General features: G+C 40.6%; 1 protein-coding gene across 1 annotated transcript in view; it reads right to left on the bottom strand.

Annotated features, from left to right (window-relative positions):
• Nucleotides 1–16,459, bottom strand: part of POLD1 (DNA polymerase delta 1, catalytic subunit) — a 224,719-nt gene that overhangs the window by 110,293 nt on the left and 97,967 nt on the right. The window contains exons 20-21 of the mRNA XM_089671586.1: nucleotides 15,650–15,825; nucleotides 9,087–9,239 (exon numbers count right to left, since the gene is read on the bottom strand). Of these exons, the coding sequence (XP_089527712.1) occupies nucleotides 9,087–9,239; nucleotides 15,650–15,825 (329 nt within the window). The remainder of the gene's footprint in view (nucleotides 1–9,086; nucleotides 9,240–15,649; nucleotides 15,826–16,459) is intronic.

The following is a 16,459-nucleotide window of genomic DNA, read 5'->3' on the forward strand; positions in this document are numbered from 1 at the left end:
TTCTGTCTGTCCCTGAGTAACAATTCTCTGGCACTCAGTAACAATTCTGTCTGTCCCTGAGTAACAATTCTCTGGCACTCAGTAACAATTCTGTCTGTCCCTGAGTAACAATTCTGTCTGTCCCTGAGAATGAATTCTGTGGCCCTAAGAATTCTCTGGCACTCAGTAACAATTCTGTCTGTCCCTGAGTAACAATTCTCTGGCACTCAGTAACAATTCTGTCTGTCCCTGAGTAAAAATTCTGTGGCCCTAATAACGTTTCTGTGGCCCTAAGTAACAATTCTCTGGCACTGAGTAACAATTCTGTCTGTCCCTGAGTATGAATTCTGTGGCCCTAACTAGCGTTTCTTTGTCCCTAAATAACGATTCTGTGGCCCTCATTAACAAGTCTGTGTCCCTGAGTAATGGTTCTCTGTCCCTAAGTAACTTCTCTCTGTCCCCAATTCTCGTTTCTGTGGCCCTAACTCTGTCCCTGTCCCTAGTACAGAGCGGTCTGCCTCTGTTCAATGACTGCAGGCAAATGAAGATTTCCAAAATGGCCGCTATATATACCTCGACCATTACACAGTGCTGGCTGGCTGGCTGCTGATTGGCTGATGCGATCACATGTCGTTGAGGAATGCATTATGGGGCAGCGCGCCTTGTCTGCGCGCCTTCCCCGACATCCCCGCTCCGTCGCCGCACATGTCAGCCGCCATTTTCGGAAAAATTTCGATTCGCGCGTCCGAATTAGGCTGTTTTTCGGATTCGGCACGAATCGAAATTTTTCCGATATTCGACTCGAATTCCACTTCGGATACTTCGATTCGCTCATCTCTAATCACTATTATCAGACAAGGAACTGACCATTCACAAAATCTATTATTCTGATATGGATAACATAGTATTAGGCTAGGTGTCAATAGAGGTCACTTATCATTCTGACTGATCTCTTAACAGAGACATCAGTCTTTTGAGGTCCTCTGATGTCAGTGTTAAGGGTCATATATTGTATATCTCACAAACATATTAGCTTTAGTTATACAGTATGTGATGTAATCTGACTACAGTTCAAGGTTTCTAAATGTAAAATAATGCACCTAAGGAAAAATAATCCCTTGAGAGAGTACAATATTGGGGGTACAGTGTTGGCTAGCACTAGCGGAAAAGGATTTGCGGGAAACTTATTTCAAATGATTGCAAAATGAGCAAACAGTGTGGCCAGGCAGTGGGGAAAGCGAATAGAATTCTAGGAGGCATCACTAGAGGGAGTAGGGAGTCACCAACAGGAGGAATGAGGTCCTGATTCCCCTATATAGATCTTTAATTATTATTATTATACAGGATTTATATAGCGCCAGTTTGCTCAGCACTTTACAATATGAAGGAAGACAATACAGCAACAATACAGTTCAATACAAGAGGGTTAGGAGGGCCCTGCTCCTTGGAGCTTACAATCTAAGAGACCTCATTTAGAATACTGTGTCCAGTTCTAAAGACCTCACTTACAAAAAGATATTGATAACATAGAACAAGTCCAAAGATGAGTAACAAAAATGGTGAAAGGTCTGGGGGACAAAACGTATCAAGAGTGACTTTAGCAACTTAATATGTACAGTCTGGAAGAAAGAAAGGAAAGGGGAGACATGACTGAAACCTTTAAGAACATCAAGGCGGTAACTAACTAGTGGAAAGTTCAGAACTAATCTCAGAAAGTACTATTTTACTGAAAGTGTAGATGATACTTGGAATAAATTTCCAGGCAGCTGGTACGAAAAGTAATAACTGCAGGGCATGAACTCATGGAGGTGGCCAAAGTAGAGTTTTAGGTGGAGGTGGGGTTGGCTTCCCTGAATAAATGAGTTTTCAAGGATCGACTAAAGGTAAACAGAGTAGGAGCTAACCGGACATACTGGGTGGGGACTTCATTCCAGAGGATAGGAGAGGTTCTGGAGAAATCCTGGAAGTGAGCTTGGGAGGAGGTAACAAGGGAGCTAAAGAGCAAGGTGTCTTGGAGGGAACAGAGAGCTAATGACAGACTTTTCTTGAACCAGCTTGTTGGAAAAGTTTTCTTCAATAAGCGCAGTAGCCAAATTAATCTGGTCACAGATGGATTAAAATTTAGCTGGTTCAGCAGAGAATGTCTGAATTTTGATCCATCTGTGGAGGAGTCCCCACTGTCAAAATACAATAGCACAGTGGGGAGGATTCTTTCATCCACTTCGCCTGTGTGGATGGGGGGATCCATTCAGTTTCATTTGGACTAGCCCGCTGGCAGATTGAAGAAATTTATCCATTTATGGCCAGCTTTAAAAAAAGAGGACTAAAAGATCCAAACTGAGCTTAAAATGGCCACACATATTACAATTAGATTGCGGATATGCTTTTACCAATGCCTATGTGACTTGAGGACCTGTTTAAACAATTTAACAATTAATTTAATTTGTAAATAATGAGGTTAGCTCTTACACAAAGTTTTAATTACACAATCAGATTTACATTAACTTGGTTTGTTTTAACTAACAAATTTACAGTTTTGTGTTCAATTTATAGCTAATAGACCCAGAATTAAAATATTCATGCTCCGCGTCACTTGCACTTTTTCTGGCACAAAGCAGAAATGGACCACCTGGCCCCACACAGTAATAAAATTAGTAAAACAGAGATATAACATCTCTACCACCCCCTCTGAAGTGCCAGAATAAACAGCGGTATCAGTTACTTTCATACCTTGTGGTCACCAGTACACAGTTCTGAGCTTAACTACCCAAGGGGAAAATATCTATATCTATACATATATATATAAACAAAAGCTGAATTTAGTGGTGCTTACATTGTAAAAAACACATGCTAGCAGCAAAATACTGTGTGCGTACTTGCACAATGGAATGTTCCATAAAAGGCACTTTTTTGGGGGGGGGGGGTCCCTGAAAGGGGAACATGGTAGTCTTCTGAATGACTGAGCCAGCTCAGTCATTCAGCATATTACTGTGTTCCCCTTTCAGGGATCCCCCCCAAAAAAAGTGCCTTTTATGGAACATTCCATTGTGCAAGTACTTGAAGTCCACTTCAAGTGCATTGGTTCTTTTTGTGGGATTTGTCCAGACAAATCCCACAAAAAAAACCAATGCACTGGAAGTGGACTTGAAGGGAGTGTAAACAATTTTAGAACTAGGAATTGTTCCAAAGAGCAGGCCCTCCAACAAAATCTCATGGTAAGGGCTCAAAGGTATTTTGCAGCACTGCAAATGGAAAGTGATTTTTTTTTCAGGGTTTCTCTTTAAAATGATTACAACAGGCTCCAAATTTTTTCAACTATTTATCCGCTTGCTCCTTGATAATTGACCCTCCCTCCACCATTTTAAATAGTGTAAAGAAACCTAAAGAGTCTAGCTATAGGAAAGTAACACCACAACATGCAGCCATTCCAAGAGTGTAGAGTGTGGAAGAGGACACTGATCTCTGTCAGAGTACACAGAGGATCCAGCGCTGCCTTCACCAGGGCTTGCCAGCTTCTGTGTCCCATGGAACCCTTGGACTGCTTTCCACACCGCAACTCTGTATATACTCCATTTGGATACAGGCTGCTTCACTATAACTGTACTATTGTTTTTATATCAAAACATTTTGTTCAGCTTTTACTTTAATCCCCCTTCCTTGCCTGCCTTTCTTTGCATCAGTCTGATCACCTTTGATCTGCGTGAGGAGATGCAAGATCAATCCCTTTCTTTCATATGGAGTTTACCAGCTGATTGATATTTTTTCCTTATTATTATACAGGATTTATATAACGCCAACAGTTTGTGCAGCACTATACAACGTGAGGGCAGACAGAACAGTTACAATCCAAGTCAATACAGGAGGAATCAGAGGGCCCTGCTCGTCATTATCATACAAGTGTTTGATAATTGTGAATTTTTTTTTTTACCTTTATTCTGTCTACCTAATGCATTTAACTTTCCAATATCTGACAGGTTACTTTTGCCCCTTACGCAGTGTGATCACTGAATGATTAAAACAGTCTAGATCTGCTATGATAGTCAACCTCATTTAGGAAGTGCTTTATAACTACAACTAACTAGTGCCACCTAGAGCACAAACAATCATGAAACACCAAAAACAAAATTGCGTTATTACTTATGACTTCCAAAAACAAAAAGCAGAGGATTGCAAGTCAACACTGCTAAAATAAAGTAGGTCTTCAGTGGAAGTACCTGGAAATCACACTAGGATTTCTCAATTAAGTGACAGGCTTGCATTCTAAGAACAGCAGGGTTCTCAAAAGAAAGAAAATGCTGAGTACCTAAGTAACCAGTGAATTGGGCAACAAGTGACCGGCGTTTAGTGGGTTAAAGGAAGTCCATGCAATTTTGTATCTCACACTCTGTAATGTTTCCACACTCTCCTCCACACACCTCCTCCTTCCACAACAGACAGTTATAGACACAGCTGCTGCAATGAGCGCTACAAGCTATTTCTGGTTTTCCCCTCGGTCACAGATCAGTAGACACAGGCAGTGCTGCAAGAAGCCCAGATTTTTTTTTTATAAATTTATTGTTCCTGGGGTTGCTGTGTGGTTCTGCAAAGGTGATTGCTGAGTTTTTTCAAGAGAGTTTGTCTATTGTCAGACTACAATAGCAAAGTGAAATATCCACCAGCATCACGCAATTGATGACTGGAAAGTCATTTTGTTGAATTAAAAAAAAAAAGCCCCACTGTTTTAGTTACTTATATATGTGATCACTAACCATTCATTTTCAAATACTACAGACACTGTATCAAAACTTTCTTAATATTAAATTTTTATCCTCGCCAGTATAAAAATCTGAAAGATTAGTGCCTTTGCAGTGTTGTGCGATACTTGGCAAAGGGGTGTAGTGCTACCCCCATAGGAGCCACTGCAATTTTTACCCAGGTCTTCCCTTTATTCACCCCACAACCAGGCACAAGGTATTTCTCACACCCAGGTGCACACACATTATATCGCTCATAGTGTTCAATGACCAGTCAAGAGGATGTTCATTTTTGTTGTTTTATTGGAGAACCTGGATAGGGATTGGGAATTTAGTAGGATACTCCAAGTATAGAAATAATTACAAAGAGGACACTATCTGATTTCTGGTTAAGCGTTATGTGAAGTCCTTGCTGAAGCAGATAAAAGACTTCTCCTTTGCAGGAACAGTATTTTCAGGTTAGAGCAAAGTCCCTTGCAGCAAAGAGTAAATGGACAGAGCTTCTCAGGACACCAGCCTGTGTCCCCTTTTCCAGATCCACACTGACTACAATATAAAGCACCAGAGGGGCAGCCAAGCACACAGAGTCCCCAAGATCACTCAATGTCTGTACTCACAAGGCCCAAGGACAGAATGGTACTCTTTCCAACTGATGCCCCTCCAGTGGTACCAGACATTTTTGGCACACAGCTCCCCTCAGTCAGCTTACTGAAGAACAGAAATCATTCTTTCTTCTACTTCAGGCCCTCAAGTCCCCACTGAGGCCACATGGTAGCAGGTACCAGGGGAGGCAGCATGCACTCTCCTCTTGGTGCAATCCTCTCCAGGAAAGACCAGGAACTCAGTATGCCCAAATAATACTTTCTCCCAGCATTCCTCAGGGCTGCATTCCATGTGATTAGCTGGAGTGGCATTAACATCCATGCTGAGGAAAACAGAGGCAGTACTAACAGCACTTGAACACACTGAGCAGCCGCTAATAAATATTTGCGGCTCTCTGTTAGGAAAATCTAATTAGAATTTCTTCTTAACAGTCTCTCAGTTAATCAGAGAAACACAGCTATACTATCCTAACTGTACAAATCCTAACACCTATCTAGAAGAGGCATGAGTGAATGATTTTAATGCAAAGCAGGTCAATCAGCAGCTTTGTCTAAACACCAATCCGCTCCTCATACAGACAGAACTACAGTAAACAATTTCTGAACTTATACAGACATTTCAAAGTTGCCATTCTTGCTTCGAAATAAGGTCCTTGGACAGGTTGGCGTGTCATCTAAAATATACACAAAGTATTATCAGGAACTTTTCTGAACTTTTGCATATCTTTCGTGAGGCAGCAGGTGCAGAAGAACTTTCTTGCTCTGTAAAGGAGATGGTGGTTATCCTCAAGCTGGGTAAGGATCCTGCGTATAGAGATTCCTACAGACCAATTCCTCTTCTCACCACTGATATAAAGGACATAATAAAGCTCTTGAAAGTTATAACCAAACTTAATCATCCTGAGCAATTCAGATTGATACTAAATAGATTCACAGCCATCAACATTAGACAACTACATCTGAATCTGCGGAACCCTTTTGATGCTGGGAGTAATAGAGCTGTGCTTTCTTGCCATGCCATTAAGGATTTTGACAGTGCTGTATGAACCTACCTAATGACTGGCTTGGAGAGATTTGACCTGGGCCCTAAATTTATAGGATGGATAAAACTTCTCTACTCTTCCCTAAAAGCCAGGCTATCTATTAACGGTTCTCTCTCATACATTCAGATAGGGCAGGGGAACTTGGCATGGATATCCTGTTATGCTGCTCTTTGCAATGGCAACAGAACCATTAGGCTGAGGCTATTATGGATAAAACCGAGATAAAAGGACTCCAGAGAATACAAACACTGTCATCTTTGCCATCTATAGACAATACATTACTTTTTGAGCGATATGGGAAATTCTTTAGAGTGCTTGGTACAACCTAAACAGAAATTTTGCAAATTTGCAGGGCCAAGTAATAAAGTGGAATTAAACTCTGCAAAAATGTTTTTTTTTTAAATAGAACCCCTGCAGGTTTATGCCATAATCTATTAGTATGCACAGCTTACAAGCACAACATGGTGGCCTTATCGGTCAAAGGATGCTCTCCAGCGCAGTGCGGTCAGTGATTGAGCGCTCCCATCTTCTCCCAGTCTTCCCTCCAGATTCACTAGGTTCAGACACTTGAATAGGTGAGCTGTGACATCACTCCCAGGCATGTGCATAAGAGTCACTTCATCACAGCACAGAGCAAGTACCATAAATGTACTATGAGCTGCATATGCATGCCTCAGATTACAGTATCAATGACAGGCCAGGAGAAGCATTTAATGACAGAAGAGACCACTAGGGTCTCTTCTGCTATAACAACCCTGCCTGTCAGTGATTTTTGCTCAACCCACCAGAATCTCTCACACTTTTAAATACCAAGAAATGGTGATAACTACTAAGCCATAAGACTTCATATACCTAAATATGAAGCTTCTAGTAACTAAAATGTGAGCCAAAAGTAAGACCTGGCATCTCCTGCGGTTGTACGTAGGGCGAACCTAAAATGATTTGGATGCCCCATATACACTATGCTTTGTACAGTTTGCCAATTGGCATTCCAAAAAAGCTGTTTGGATTAGTAAACTATATGTTTGGGGAACTTATATGAAAGAGACACCACTCTACAACAGAATTAGCCACACTTCAGTACCCATCGAATCGGAATCTAACTGTCCCCAGCTCCAGGGTCTGATTCTTGGCTGCCCAACTTTAGCACCTAATTAAATACAAGGGCTACACAAGGGAAAACCCAGCCCAGCCCCTAAGGCATGGTTCACACCAATGCAGTTTGCGTTTTGCCCTATTCTGCAGTGCTTTTTGTGGTGCGTTTTTGCACATGCATTTTTTACGCTTTTTAAATGCGTTTTGCGTTTATGCTGGACATTACCCCACTGCTTCTTATGCTTGTATGAACGCTAAAAACATGGAAAAAAATTAAGGAAATTCTAAATTGTGTAAACATTTATTTGAATGAAATATAAAAGTTACAGGAGATGGAGATCTGGGAAGAATGGAGTTGAGTCTCAAATATTTCAGGATAACATCTTAAAACTTTTCAGCAACTAAGTAAGGAGTTCTTGATGCCAAGAGATTAATTCTATACCTATCATTAACTAGCAATTCCATTTAGGCATAAGAACGTCTATGCCCATGGATTTTTTCGAACAAATGAAATCAAAGAAAGCGTGCACTCTCTTCGTGCATCCGTGATAAAAAGGAATATATTTTAAAATGCCAAAAGTATACACTCACAAACCAAAATTCATAAAACAAGCTAGGAACCAATGTGACAGACCGAGCAAATGGTAGTCTGGCAACAGGGTATGCTAATGCGTTTTGGGAGACGTACTCCCTTCTTCAGAGCTCAAAAGCTCTGAAGAAGGGAGTATGTCTCCCGAAACGCGTTAGCATACCCTGTTGCCAGACTACCATTTGCTAGGAGAGTGCGTCCCTTCTTTGCTGTTTTCCAGTAGTATCAAGATTCCCCAATCTTTAGAGGGCTGCACCTCAGCGAATGACTGTTACTATGGTCCTGGGATGCTCACAGACGAGGTGCTTGGAGGCGCGCTATTGTAGCCTTAATTCAGAAATTAGTGTTAGCATATGCATGCAAGAAAAAAAAAAATTAGCCCCTTATTATCTATTAATCCTAATCCTATTTTTTTAAATAACTCCTGCATCTCTTTCTAATAGTGTTGTATAACTTTATATACGTGATTATTTATTATGCAGTGCTTTATATATGTATCCTACATTCACATCAGTCCCTAACCCTCAAGGGGCGTACAATCTAAGGTCTTTAACTCACATTCATATACTAGGGCCAATTTAGACAGGATTCAATTAACCTACCAGCATGTCTTTGGAGTGTGGGAGGAAACCAGAGTACCCAGAGGAAACCCACGCAGGCAGAGGGAGAACATGCAAACTCCAAGCAGGTGGTGCCGTGGTTGGGATTCGAACCAACGATCCTAGTACTTCCAGGAAAAAGTGATAACCATTTACCCATTATGTACCCACTGCAGCAAATGTAATAGTTTGCAGATCACAGAAAGGCCAAACATACTTTAAAAGGTTGCTGAAATCTGACAGTCATAACAGTAATAGCATACAATAGTTTGCCACACATCACTACAGTATTCTCTTACTAATCAAAATAGGCTCTGTTGGCAGGCTGCCTCCATTATAAATGGCTGTGTGCATACATCGCCACTAACATAGGGAGATCAAGGAATCACTCAACACCAGCCAGCAGATAATAATCCAAAACACTGCACCCAACTGTCAAAGCTTACCTCTCTGCCAGCTCCACATGAGCCTGCTTTCCAGCATATTCATCTGCTGTGCGAGTCAGCTCCTTTGTAATCACCAGCTGGGAGATATCTATCCGATTACATAGTAAATCAGAGATCACGTCTTTGGCGTGCTCCACAGCTCCCATTGGATCCCTAAAAACACAAAGTACAAAATGTATTACACTACATTATTACACAAGCATGATTCGATTAAAGTATTTTGATATGTCGTCTATGACTGCGCTATGCCATTCCCAGTACTTCTGTGTTGTTTGAAAACCATCTGGCATAAACAGAATTCCGCTACCAGGTTTCACTGATGTGAAATGCGTGGAACATCACCAAAAAAATAAAAAGGTATACATACAAGCTAGAAAGGCCCTGTTGGATGATCTCAGCAGAAGCTACCTGTATCTTATACCAAGAATACTCAAAAGTCATAATCTGTCTCTAAAATATTGGTTTTCCGTTTTTTAGATTAAAGAAAACAAAATAAATTAAACTGTACTAAACTGAAATACGTGTACTAAAATAATAACATACTAGCCCCACATTTTTCTACGTTGGGACTTTTGTTCACCTGAGATGGGTTTTGCTTTCCCCTACAAGTCTATGGGAATGCAAAACCTGCTTGAAGGAGGTCAAATGCTCCTGCCTATGGAGAAGCAGAAGTCAAACTGATACCAACATCAAGATCCTAAAAGGCCTTAAGAGCACCTTTCTTTAAAAGGGAAGTGCAGGCTGGCATCACTCAGCTGGTACTGGCTGGGGAAAGATCCCGACTTTAAAGTCGGGATCCACCCCAGAGTCTGGAGCTGCACCTGGCTCAGCCTCTCAACAATCAGCTGAAAACCTAAGCCAGCTGCTCCCTCCCCCTCCAGTGAGCGCGGGTGTTTGAGCAGAGAGCAATGACTGACATTCCTGTTCTCTGCTCAGAGTGGCTGTGAGAACACAGCAGTCGGCGGTCATGTGATCGCCGAGTTCTCACCCTTAAAGCTGATGAGGGACAGATGTGGCATCACACCGATGCTGCATCCACTTAGGCAAGCATAACTGGGTAAAAATAAGCCCATACTTCTCTTTTAATCACAGTCACTAGAAAACAAATAAATGCACAGTTTAAATCCATATACTGTATGTCTACTGTTTACCTGACCAAGGATTTTCAGTTCAGTACAGACAATCTTTGATATTAAGATCTGCCACAGTGCATAGCAAAGCAGGCAACACTTATTACCAGGTTATGTAATGACTGCGGGTAGCACACTGACTGGCTGTGCAGCACGGCAATGGTGAGTAATTTACAGAACTGGCTTCACAAAATCACGATTTCACTGGCATGTAAAAAACGGCAAACATATATGTATTTCATCAGTATTTAGCTGTATGCCTGGAGTGTATCATTTTAATAAACCTACCTAAGGCAGAAACCACAGTTATTGAGAAGGGGAGTTAAGGAAAGTAAGTTACACTGTTACAGAATGCAGTGCAAGCACAGAAACAGGCTGAAATATGTTGTGAGCTATTAAAATAAGGTATCATTCAACACCCAAGTGCAGTTATTAAGGAAGGTTTCTAAAATATGGCTTTCCTTGCATCACTGTTAGATGGTTATTCCTACTAACGTTCTCCATAAAGAGCTCCAATTACTGGCTGAATTAGGACAAACCTAATTCATTCACGCTAGTTGAGATGCAAGGTATATTTGTTGATATATATATTTTATTTATTTTTTAATCTTTACCCCTGACAGCTTTGGCATAGAATGAGGGGCAGAAATAAAAGCATGCTGGATTTTTAACATTTTCTGTACCATAGTGCCTTAAATGTCTATATTTTAGGTGAAATAAACATGGAGCAGCAAAAGGATGAATTGGTAAGTCAATAGGATAAAAAGAAATTAATTTTCATAAGAAAGCTATTGTGTTTCTGGGGTTTTGATCGCCCCCTTCTTCAAAGATTAGCAATGTACATAGGTAGTCTTGAACTACTGCAGAAATGACTTCTGTTTGAAAAGAGCAGTGTGACTGCAACAAGTTTGCTGAGTCCTGAAGAAAACAGCGGTTTGATGCCTGACATTTGTTAAATCTCCAGTTATTTTTCAAAATAAAACAAATTTGCCTTCATCCTAATGACAAAAAAGAATTTCTTGTTTCCTAACAACTTACCAAATCTTTTTTTGCTTCACTTCAAAAAAAGGTCCCCAAGTAGTTCATAGGCTACTGTGGCTTAAGAGCAACCTAATTTATCTACATCTACATCCCAATTAATACCAATATTTTAGCATTACTAAAGGCTTTAAGCTGGGCATTCATGGGTTATTTTTTTTAAGATCATTGCAGATCAAACAAAAATTTTCCAACAAGCCCCTTCGTGAGAAATCAATCATTAGATCTACTTCTCACAAATGGGAATGGCCATAAGATGGATCGAAATTTGGCCAGTTCAGCAGGGAGTGACTGAACGTAAATCCATCTATGGCCAGCTTTAAGCATTAGAAAAGTGGTCAATGTGTAATCACCCATCCTCAGAAACCACACCAGCCTAGTCTATAAACATATACTTTCAGCCTGGTCATACATTTTTTGCAGCCTATATGGGTTGAAAAGGCATGGTCACATCCTGGCACCGGCTAATCAAAGAACAGCAAACATAATCTGGTAAGGTTCTCTCATGTTCGATTGCAATTTTTCCTGACAGCTAACAATGAAGTTTTATGGTGCCCGAAACACAAATTCATCAACTGACAAAGCCCAAATAAGATAGATTGGGTCCTTATTGTCTTCAGGTTCCCCCAAAAATACAAAGAGCCCAATTTGTAAAGGACGTAATCCCCTTTGTTTTAGCTGAAAATTGTACTCTACCACAAGTACACTCAATATTGTTCTCCATCTATGCATCTGCAGAGCACAGTGTGGAGTCTGCAATGTTTAATGGAGACTTCTATACATTTTCCAGCATAGAGCACACTGTACAGAGGAGAATAATCAAGTCAAGCGACTCTTATCATAGTGGCAAGTGTGATGAGGATGTCCACGTAAATATCACACCCTCATTCAGAATGCTTCTTGTTTGTTAATAAAGCTCGATTGACCCAAAAAAGCAGTTGATGGATGCTGAAAAAAGGGAATTTACGATATACGGCTGCACTAATTTCTGACTGCTGAAGCAGTGGAGTGGTACTTGTGAACCAAAGCTGAGAAATACAGGAAGCAATGTTTCTCAGCCTTGGTTCAAATCTATGCATGCTGCGTGGAGGGCAGCCCATTGTTTACAATGGGGTGCCCTACCTGCGAGAAGTACAGAAAAAGAAGTCGCTGACCCTATTGTAAACCTGTGCTGCGGCACAATGCATTCTGGCATGCGCTTGCAGATGCGTGGGGGGTTTCATTAAGAATTAATGGCACCCACACGAGTCTGCTAAAGAGCAGCGCATTTTTGTGCATGTCAGTAAATTATGCAACTTTGCGAACCTTCCCAGAACGTACAGATGTAAACCAAGCATTAGGTCACAGTTTAAAAGTAGGATCGCCAGCTCAGTTCCCTTCATAATTCAAGGAGTGTAGGAATGAGTTTTCCAGCTTGCCAATAAGGGATTGTAAAGCCATAAACACATGTACTGCTCAGTCCCGTGTATTTCTTTTAAATTTAAAATGTTATTTTTGCACTGCAAAAACAAATGAAAAGAGTGCTTTGTTCAGTTGTAATGTATAAAAGCATTCACCAAAACAAACAGAATTACTGCATCGGCTATTGAGGAGCTAGGTGTTTTACAAAAAAGAATTAAAGCAATTATCGGACTACCACTTAGCCAATACCAAGAGTAAAAAGGCTCTTTGATTGGAAATCCACTAAACTTTCCTCATTTACGAGTTAAAGCACACATGTCATGCTTGCCTGGAAACCAAAGTAAGCCTGTATTGCAATAGAAGAGACAATCCTTTAGATTTCCTGACCAAGCTACCCATTTAGGCTGGCCATACACTATACAATTTTCTTTAAAAAATTGTATAGATTTACCAAAAACCATATAATATGAGGTCAAACCTAAACAACACTTTCAATTGTATCCAATTAGGCAGGCCCTTGCACTACATAGTTTAAGATAAATCTAAAGGAAGTTGGGCAGAAATTGGACAGAAAATTGTATAGTGTATGGCCAGCTTTAGACCTCCACATAAAAATGCATCAATAGAATACAGCGTCCATATAGAGTCAGGGGAACCCCCCCCTAAGTCTTTAGTAATCCATGGGTCCCACACCTTTTTCAATTTACTGACCTTGTCATGTAGTATGGCTGGCATCCAATTTCTCATAACAAGTACCAGTACATTTTTAGTTTACCTAATTTTGTCGACTGAGGGAACACCAGATCCCTACGCTCCTGCCAAGGTTTGTTTGTCCACAGTAAAAATAAAAGTCATCAATCTGAATTGTCCATGAATGCAGGCAGAGGGCTTTAAGCCAAGTAAGGTTTCAGGAATCTTTGGGTGAGGTCCTACCCAAGACCATATGTATCCTTTTGGTAAACTCTTATCCAAAATCATTTTATTCTCAGGCATTCCCACCAAACATGAATTAAAGTTCCCACTCAGCCACAACCTCTAAAACAATGGTCAGAAGAGTCCTGCACAAATTTGGCTATCCTGGAGGGTACCAATGTAAGAGAAGTTTGCAATTTGCTTCCAAAAAAAGAGGCATTCACAGACCCAAGTATGATAGTATCCCACATTTGCGACCATTGATATGATTCCAGGGAAGAACCGAGATCCTTTTCCCATTGAGAAATATACGGTGGAGGTTGCACGCTATCACAATCTAAGAGTGGCTTGCAGATCAAGGATAATGTTCTTTTAGACAGGTCATTGCGGCAGGTACGTTCAAAAGAAGTTAATGTCAGTGGCGATGTGGTGTGTTTCAGTGCCGTTGTAACATAATTTTGTATCTGTAAATTGTGGAAAAGCTCCACAGGGGGAAGGAGCTTTTGGAAAGTCTGTAGGGTATTAAAGCCTAACATATTGTTCACGGTAAGTAGGCTGTAAAATCGATAAAAGCCCTGTCTCGTCCACCACATGAACCTTCCCTTATCCTCCCAACCGGGACCAAAGGAAGGGTTGTGAAGTAGGGTGACTAATAGGGCATACACAGACAACAATCTATCCAAATACGTTACAAGGTGCCAAGTCTTTAAAATATGTTTGAGAATAAGATTATTTATACGTTTATGCTTGTCAGGAGTGATCCACAAAATTGTATGCACTGCTATAGGGGTCAATGGGTACACTTCTATGCTCAACCACAAAGGGGTATTGGTCACTATGTGATATGCTGTCCAAAGGGCAATCTGCACTGCCCGATAGAAGCTAAAGATCTGATGTGCCGCAAGGCCCCCATGAAGGCATGAACGAAACAGGGTTTTTCTGGATACTCTAGGCTTGGTATCAAGCCAAATAAATTTTATACAAAAAATGGGGAGGAACATGAACAGAAAGAGTTGTAAAAGGATAAAGTAATTTAGCCAAGACATCTTCAAGACCACTATCCTCCCTAACCACAAGATTTGGTACTTTTGCCAGGAATCGAGAATCATTGCAGTGTGACATACAAAATTTGCCAACTACAGAGTATTATAGGATGGGATAAGGTGCATCCCTAAATAGAGTAATTATCTTGAACCCATTGGTAGGGGAAGTTGGAATTGGAGGGAACAAAGCTGGTCTGCTGTTAGAGATAATCATAGCCTGAGACTTGGACTCATTTACGTGTAAACCAGAGAAAACCCAAGAATTTGGTGAGATATGGATCAAGATAGGGAGTATAATTGTCGGAATTGAAAGAAACAATAGAACGTAGTCTACAAACAGACTGACTTTATGTTGATATCCCTCAAACAACAGGGTCAGATCTATATACATGTCCAAAGGTTCCATCACGAAAGCAAACACCAGGGAAGAAAGAGGTCACCCCTACCACCTGCCTCTGCAAACAGGGAAAAAGGGAGACCGGAAGCCAGCATATTGGACAAATGGTCTTGGGTTTTCATAAAGAGCAGCAACCCATGAGTAAAAATGAGGACCAAATCACCTTGTGGTTATCAGAGACGTTAGTACAACCTTGATAGGCTATCAAAAGAATTGAGGATGTCCAAGGACAGTAGAAAGATTTCCAGTCCCCAGAGTTTGGCTAGGTGTATCAAGCGCACACGAAAATTACCCATTAATGGATGGAAATTTGGTCAGTTCAGCAGGGACTGTCCGAATTTTGATCTATCTATGGCTGTCCCCAATTAACTTCTGTTGAAAAGGACAATTGGAAATAGGCTGCAGCTATTGACCAGTGTATTTTTCTGACAGCGGAGTAGTCTCGCAGTCAGAATACATTGGCACAGCGGGGAGGATTCCTCTATCCACCTTGCATCATGGATCCTAAGATCTTCTATTGTTTGCAATTTTGAAGGTTGTCAAAAAACTGTTCTTTCAGACACTTTCAAACATTATGCCTATAAGTCAAATATCTGCAAAACAGTGCACTGCAAATATTATTTCTTTGTTCTGCAAGTGTACCTTTCAATGAGAATCTTCTGCAGGCAAGTGTTGATAAGGTTGGCCACCAATGGACAATTATCTCTCCGAACAGTCTCAATACCTTTGCAGTCCATTTTGTCGTGGGTGTCTGGGCTTGATGAGAAATATAGTCCAGCATATCTCTTCTTGTTGATCAGCAGGTACGGAAAATATACCTGAATATTACCAGAAAAAAAGTTGTGACTGCTGCTTTAATGTTAAAGAGTTTATCTAAAGCCTAGAACAAAAATGTAACATTTTGCGGCTTTCTCCTTTATTTTTACTTGGCAATACTGACAGAAACCCATTTATTTCCTAGGGTGACAATGCTCACCTTGGTATATTTAACAGACCAATAGGAAGCAAACAAAAGCATTGTTAGGGTTTACATACATTTTTGGATGGGTAAACATATTGGAGACAAATGGGAAATGGAAAGGGCAATATTGTAATAGGTGTATGTCAGTTTACTTATTTCAAGGGGAATTAAAGTATTTAATTTTTTTTTTATTACACGTATACATTATAAAACAGATTCAATTTGACACTTGTAAGAGTGATGATTCTCTAGTCCTTCATTTCCATTTTGAACCTCCCTCTTCCTCCAACATCACTGACATCTGAGGCGAGTCTCAATATGACCCCGCAAGACTTCAACTGACAGGCCAAAGGCAACATGTGACAGCATGCATTGACAATGACTGAATGATTTCAGTGTAATGCTACAATGTCAATAATGCACTTTGACTATGAATAAGATGATGACGTTGGTCTATTTAATATTCCTCTGTTACATCTTACGACTGAGGA

This window comes from Staurois parvus, unplaced genomic scaffold, assembly GCF_062004578.1.
Source record: "Staurois parvus isolate SC_StPar_1 unplaced genomic scaffold, SC_StPar_1.0 ptg000108l, whole genome shotgun sequence".
Taxonomy (NCBI): Eukaryota; Metazoa; Chordata; class Amphibia; order Anura; family Ranidae; genus Staurois; species Staurois parvus.